This window comes from Ranitomeya variabilis, chromosome 4, assembly GCF_051348905.1.
Source record: "Ranitomeya variabilis isolate aRanVar5 chromosome 4, aRanVar5.hap1, whole genome shotgun sequence".
NCBI classification, from domain to species: Eukaryota; Metazoa; Chordata; class Amphibia; order Anura; family Dendrobatidae; genus Ranitomeya; species Ranitomeya variabilis.
In genome coordinates this window covers 290,212,236-290,220,049 of record NC_135235.1, presented here as the reverse complement: position 1 = coordinate 290,220,049, position 7,814 = coordinate 290,212,236, and the positions used below count along the sequence as shown (strand labels likewise).

General features: G+C 43.8%; 1 protein-coding gene across 1 annotated transcript; it reads left to right on the top strand.

Annotated features, from left to right (window-relative positions):
• Positions 1-222: 222 nt before the first annotated feature.
• FNDC10 (fibronectin type III domain containing 10) lies at positions 223-2,896 on the top strand. Its single transcript, XM_077257468.1, has one exon. It carries the CDS (start codon positions 703-705, stop codon positions 1,504-1,506), a length of 804 nt encoding a protein of 267 aa, XP_077113583.1. The 5' UTR covers positions 223-702; the 3' UTR covers positions 1,507-2,896.
• Positions 2,897-7,814: the final 4,918 nt, after the last annotated feature.

The following is a 7,814-nucleotide window of genomic DNA, read 5'->3' as shown; positions in this document are numbered from 1 at the left end:
GCAGTATACAGTAATAATAGCAATAATATTCTCCCTAAACCTACTTTTCCTTTTCCTTTCTTCGGCTTCTCCTTCTTGACTCCATTCTCCTTGACAGATTTTTTTTTTTTGCAATCACATTGCACTTCATCATTAGAGTCTTCAAAGGAAGGAGCTATCGATTGTCTGCAGCTCTTCTTCCTGGTCTGGATTACATATAGGTTAATTAGAAATAAATAGCTGTTTTTTAGACGGTCGCCGAGGCCAGTGACAGGCTCACGGTACAGTGGATCTATAGTAGAGGGCTGCAGGCAGGATAGGCATGGGTTAAGAGCTCCTGTATTTCTATTGGCGACAGGAGGAGGCTGCACAGAAAAAAAACGCTGTTTGTAACCAACATCGAGAGGATATGCAGACCTATTTTAAGTTAATATGTCCAAAACGTGGCCGCGACACTACATTCGAAGAGACTCGTCAGAGTGACATGACACTGGCACCCGGCAAGAGAGCTGCTGGATTTTGTCCCCCATTCATGGCCGTGGGAAGATGCCACAGCTCGTAGGAGATGGAGAGACAGCTTCAGCTGCAGAGGAATACCAGATTGAAATTCACTCCTGCATCGTCTATGAAAAGTGACCTTCATTTAAAGGAACGTTGAAACCAAGGCTTGTACTACCGGGGCTACCTTATTTATTGAATTCTTGGGTTTTTCATCAAGTCACCATGATCAATTTACACTTCGGGACCTTCCAGTCTTTGCTGCTTCTTTGCCTTTTTCAATGGAGACCCATGGCTGCTTTTGCCGGTTGGCAACAAATACATGGACGTCCAGACCTGAGAAGCAGACCATCAACTTCTTCTCCTTCTAGGTTGGGGTCTTCATCTTTAATATCTACTCTCGTTCCACGCCATAAAAGGGGATCTACCTCGATGAATATAACTAGACAAAGCAAGCAGAGCAACTTTCTGCCAAATGAATCTGTTTGCCCCTACAAAGTGTTTGGTGAGGGGCAGGAGAACTACAAGAAGAGCATCTGTTTCAGGACCACGGATAGCGACTTCCGCTGTGACCAAAGAGAATGCATTTTGTACAAGTCAGGGAGGGCTTTGGTAGCCAATGTGTTAAGAAACAGCAGTGTCCTCCTACAATGGCAGCCGTTGGATCCCTACCTTCCTGACCTGAAAGGGTTTCTGATAAACTGCTCCTGGAATGGCACTTTTACTCGTTTCCAGTGTGATACCGTCCAGCTAGGTGTGAACTGTAGGGACTACCTCTTAACCAATGTACATGACAATGTCAGGTATAGGATCTGCCTGCAGACCCTCTTCGCTAACAGGACATCTATGGAAGAATGCGTGGACTTTAGTGTGGAGCCGGTGGGGATGCAGGATATTGTCATTGCCATGACTGCTGTAGGGGGGTCTATATGTGTGATGCTGGTCATCATTTGCCTCTTAGTGGCCTACATTACAGAAAATCTTATGCAACCCGCCTTCATGCACCCTTCTACGAAGAGGGGACCTTGAGATTATGTGAAGAACACAATAGGGATTCATATGTGATCGACCGACACCAGTTCCGACTATAGCGATATTGACTAGGAAATGGGGACATCATCACTGTGAAATTATAGGAAATGACGTACATAAAAGACTATAGTTTGTGCCAAATAGTATCTTTCGCAACAACCACAAGCTGGACAACTCTTCTACAACCGCAGGTCCAGCTACTCTTCAACTCGAAGCTCTGTAATGACCCATCAGAGGTTGCAGATCTCTGCTTCACGAGTCCCGATTACATTGTAGACTGGCCATACATCGTAAATTGGTAATAAGTAGATTCCCTAATCTCTTACAAGTTACTATCACGATAGGACACAACTTGGTTCTTGGTATTTTTTATGGTGGGAGAAATATTCTTCCTTCCCATATATGTTGTCATTCATTGGCGAACTCCGATGATATCATATCTTTTCAACATGGTGGAATCGTCCAATGTACTAAGTATGGCCAGTCCTATAGATATAAGCCACCAAGCCATTGCTTAACCAATGAGAAGAACAAAGGTTATATATACCCTATACTTGTAGGGTAAACGTTTACCTTTTCTCCTTATTATAATAGGATCACAAGACATTAATCGCAGGGACGTCTTCGCTATAACATAGGATTCTTCTGTACATAGTAGTTAGATCTTATTCTAGTACCTAAATCTATTTTTCGCAATGTCGGCACAATAACTGATAGCTTTATACAGTATGTGGATGTCTAATGCCGGCTGGGTGCTCACTGTGTACCAGTATAGATAACACAGGGTATACATATATATATATTTATATTGTTATAGGTTTTATGTCAGTCTCTGGTATACTATGAGCTTCCAGAAATGTTAATGATAAATGTTGGTCGTCTTTAGTATCACACAACACAGTGCACATCTATGTAAAAGGGTCCTCATCTGTTTCACAAGTCAGTACACAACTAATCAGGACCACATCTAGCCTTAAAGGAAAAATAGATCTGCTATTTTTTTTAATATATAATGTGCCATTAAACCCATACAGAACCCTTCTCGACATGGCACCGTATATATACACAGGTATGAGCTGCCACTGGATCTGCTTGGCCTTCATTAAAAAAATATTCACAAGGGAACAGCACCCCCAGTGGCCATACTAGGATTATCCCATACATATCTAGTGTAATACGTGCAATAACTTGGAGGGAAATTGCCTTTCGGATCCTTTAAGATTATGAAAATAAAGTGAATATTATTACATGGCATGAGTTTGTACTGATGCGCCACATTTGATATACCGCTATCGATTCCCACCCATACATGATCTGGGGTGTAAAGGAAGGGTGAGACGGACTAGGATCTGAACCCAATGCTCGGACTGGCCGTCGGCTCTCCCCACCCGAATGTGACAGCACATGTTTTCATGGGGGGGGCAATGGAGCTGGAGTGTAAGGCCGGTGTCCCACTTGCAACTGCAATGTGAGAAACTCGCGCAAGTCTCTCGCAGGACCGGAGTGTGCGGCTGCATGTATTTCTATGCAGCGGAACGCTCTGGTCCGAACTGCCGCCGGCAGTGCTGGGTATTGAGGCGAGTTTCTGGCACTGCAGTTGCAAGTGGGACACCGGCCTAAAAGGAAAAGTCAAACGGCCATATAACTCAGACAAGGATCGCAATGCAATGCTTGGACTGGCCATTGGTTCTCCCGACCTGAGTGTCTCAGCATGTATTACTATACAGCTGTAACACTCGGGTCGGGAGAGCTTCCGGCCAGTCCAAGCATTGCATTGCAATCCTCATCCGAGTTATACAGCTGTCTGACTCTTTCCCAAGGGGGTGTGAAAAGGTGGGTAATGCTCTTTTTTTGTTTTGTTTTTTACACCTTCATTGGTTTGTTTTTCTTCATCCTGTAACAACCCGTTTAATGATCAGAGCTATTTGAGGTACCAGGGTTCTAATCAGTCTTGCAACAAAAGTAATCAGTAGTAAAAAGGAACATTAAAGAATAGCTTTTCTGTTAATAGCAGCTTACTGGCAGTCTCCATTTTGCAAATGGAGACTTTTTTTTACAAAAACAATAACAATAAGTTAAAAAGCCACAAATAGGTTCTAAATATACAATATTGAGATGCTGATGTTTACATTTGTAAACTAGCAAAAAAAATAAAAGAAAACTCCATAGGAAAACAATATTCAGTACAAAACACACAGACAATAAAACACAATTAAAAAGGTGCAGAGGCTGATGAATGGGATAACTAGACAGCAGATTTCTGTGTCCTTCAAATAATGTGCTCAATAGCATATATAAATATAAAATATGCAAAACTAAGATATATTATAGCCCACATGAAGAAATGTATACCAGGTGGCTCAATAGACCCTCTGAGCACTTTTCATATCAATGCTTCCCAAGAAAGGGTATATATACACTCATGTACCTTTCCTAGGTAGCATTGATATGAAACGCACGTCAGGGGGTCAGCTGTGTTAATTATGTGTTTACTTACCTTCTAATGTGTTTTCTTCGTATATATTTACTCGGTCCATTGGGTGCACCTGTCATTTGTGTGCCTTTGCTTGTACGGCCCCAGTAATTTGCCACTATTATGTTTATTGCACTAGCACTTTATTCATAAAATATAATATGTGACACTTTCTGGGATAGTCTAGCATCTTTTCTAATACCTATTTTTCATTGCATCCACTCCATGTAGCAATTTTTATACTGTTTAACATTATACCACTAGGGGTCAAGATATTTTGTGTCCTGTGACAACTTTCAGCCATGTTTTTCATACAGTTCGGAGCCACCTGGTATCCATTTCTTCATGTAGGCCTTTAAGTCTCCTCATCTCGACATGCTTAATATGTCACTCTCCGCAAGGAGAAACGATACTTCTTGGAATCATGTGGGCTGTAATATATCTCTTAGGCCTCTTTCACACGTCAGTGTCTCCGGTACGTGTACTGACAGTTTTCTCACGTACCGGAGACACTGACACATGTAGACCCATTCAAATGAATGGGTCTATGCACATGTCTCCGTGTTTTCACGGACCGTGTGTCCGTGTGCAAAACACGGAGACATGTCCGTTTTTCTCCGGCAGCATGTACAGCAATATGTCCTGCACACGGAGAACAGTGTGCACTCTCCTCCATGTGCACGTACGGCCCGCAGGAGAGACAGCGCTACAGTAAGCGCTGTCCCCCCGCGTGTGGTGCTGAAGGCGGCATTCATCCCCGCAGGAGAGAAGAGATGAAAGATCAAGTTTTTTTTCTTTTTTGTTAAAAATAAAGTTTGCAGGTGACCCCCGCCTCCCATCCTCAGTGCGCTGCCCCGCTCCTTGCAGAGAAATACTCACCCAGCTCCCGCGATGTCTCCACTCAGCGCTGGCAGCTTGTTCTGTGTGAGCGGTCACGTGGGACCGCTCATTACAGTGATGAATATGCACATATTCACCACTGTAATGAGCGGTCCCACGTGACCGCTCACACAGGACAAGCTGCCAGCGCTGAGAGGAGAGAGGAGACATCACTGGAGCTGGGTGAGTATTTCTCTGCGTGGGGCCAGTCGGCGCACTGGGGATGGGAGGCGGGGGTCACCTGCAAACTTTATTTTTAACAAAAAAGAAAAAAACTTGATCTTTCATCTCTTCTCTCCTGCGGGGGAGAAGAGATGAATGCCGCCTTCAGCACCACACGCAGGGGGGACAGCTCTTACTGTAGCGCTGTCTCTCCTGCACGGTCCGTGTGGTCCTCAGGCGGCACACGGCTGCCGCACGTGTGCCACACGGATGTGCCACGTGAGCACACGGACACGGATAACTCCGGTACCGATTTCTCCGGTACCGGAATTATCTGGACGTGTGAAAGAGGCCTTAGGCTATGTTCACACTGGGCGTTTTTTCAGCATTTTTTAATGCCTTTTTTTATGCAAATTTTCAGCCTGCGCTTTACAGTACCAGCAAAGTCTATGATATTTCAGAAATCTCATGCACACACATTGTTTTTTTTTTGTCATCAGTATTTTGTGCTTTGCATGTTTTTTTTTTTGTACTATAGAGCATGTCACTTCTTTCAGCGTTTTTTATGCCTTTTTGTTTCAGCGTTTTTCACCCATTAAAAGTAATGGGTGGTGAAAAAACGCTATAAATCCGTACCAAAAAATGCAGGTATCAGGTTTTGCAGCATATTTGGTGCCAAAACATAATTAAATACCATTAATTTTTTTTGGGGCGCTAAACTTTATCAGCATGCATAAAAGACAACTGTAGCATGACAAAACAGCAAGAAAAAAAAGAACACAAAAACGCAGCAAAAAAGGTAGAAAAACCAAGCAAAACCTTCTTTTTTTCCAGCAGCTTCTTTCCTGCCAAGAGAGCAGGTTTTGCTGCAGAAAAATACTTAGTGTGAACATACCCTAAGTTTTGCACATTTTTTATTTTATATTTATATATGCTGTTGAGCACATTATTTGAAAGGCACAGATATATGCTGTCTAATTACCACTTTCTTCAGTCTCTACACCTTTTTACCTTTTTAATTGTGTTTTATCCTCTGTGTGTTTGTACTTAATAAAGATCATTATTGTTTTCTATGGCGTTCTCCCTTTTTGGCTAATTTGTGGTGTTATCTACCTCCTCGTCCTTATTAGGTTGTTCACATTTGTAGACTGTCTGCATTTCTCTGTAAATCTGCTTAGTGGGTAAGTCGTACCGGGCATATAACATGGGCGTATAACATGGTTTGTACGGTGTCCTGCTCCAGATTACTGCTCTTTCATAATGAATTCAGGCGGCATATAAGCAGCGGTGATGCTGAGCGCATCCCTAACATAATGATGGAGATTTTACCATCTCAGCAATCTGCCAATGGGAATCAAACCAGACCGAAAAGGGACAGGATCAATGGTATTTTGTAGACGTCTAACATTTGTACAGGTATCTATGTGATATGGTTATATAATTAGTACAGAGTTATAACTGAGTCATTCAAAATCAAGACAACCCCATTTTATGGCAATGGCTGGGGATCCGACGCTTTATTATTATTTTGCATTGCTTATATAGCACTTTTATATTTTTACAGCACTTTTACATCCATTACCATCTCTGTCCCCATGGGGACAGTAGACTATTATTACTAGCCATGGTGATGGTGGACGTTGTAATGCACGGTGAATAACGAGGACACAAGGTTGCAGTCTCTTTACCTTTTACTGAAGACTTCAGCGTCCACAGTCCAGAGTACAGATCACAGGGCTGGCAGAGTCCGGCCGGTCCGAAGGCACATCCAGAGTTCCCTTATCCAGGTGGAAATCAGTAGCCTTCCTACTAGCGCCTGGGTGTTGTAGTACCTCCCTGCTGAGCACCACGGGATAGTTCTCACAACTTTCGTGGATGTTTCTGATGTTCTCTCTCTCTGTCCCCCAGATGGTATGGATAGGACAACCCGTATGACGGGGTAGGCCTGGAGCTTATGTATAGGGACCCTAGAGACGCCCCTCTCCCACAATTTGCCTCCATGTCTTCTTAGGTATTTAAGTCGGGTAGCTAACTTGGAATTAACTGTCCTGCCGGTCTCTGAAGTAATACGTAGAGTCAATTACTCCCTCGGTTCCGGCCACCGGCTACGCGCCTCAGAAGGAGGCTGCCGTTCTCAGGGCAGAACTCCCGGTGTTATCTCCTTGTGCTGTGACTTCGTTGCTCACTCTCCACAATATACTTCGCTTCGTGTCCTTTCTTAGGATGCTGCCGCAATGAAGTGCAGGCGCAGCTCCGTAACGTTCTATCTCGTGCTTGACCTCTGTCTGCAGCTCAGATGTTCCTCCTTCTCCCCCTGTCTGCCTGACAGGTCCTCTCTGGGTCTCACCCAGGTAGCTTCCAACTCGATGTTATCGGGTCCAAGCCCAGTCTGCTTCTCTCTCTCTTCCTATCCAACCCACCAGTTTTACCCGTGTGTGAGGAGTGCCCTAATACATAGAACCCTTTGCTCCCCCTGGTGGACTGGAGTGTGAAGTGTAGTGTGTGACTGTGATACCTGGTCAGGTGAACTCCTTTAGTACCATCAGACGTAATATCACTCCCCCTGGTGGAAGAGCGACATTACTGCAACGACTAGGACTCTGGGGCGCTGCATATACATATAGTGCAATGCTAACCACTGAGTCACAATACTGCCGTACATATAATACAGTGCTAACCAATGAGCCACCATACTGCAATACATATATTACAGTGCTAATCACTGAGCCACCATACTGCCATACATATAGTACAGTGCTAACCCCTGAGCCATCATATAATAATAAATAAT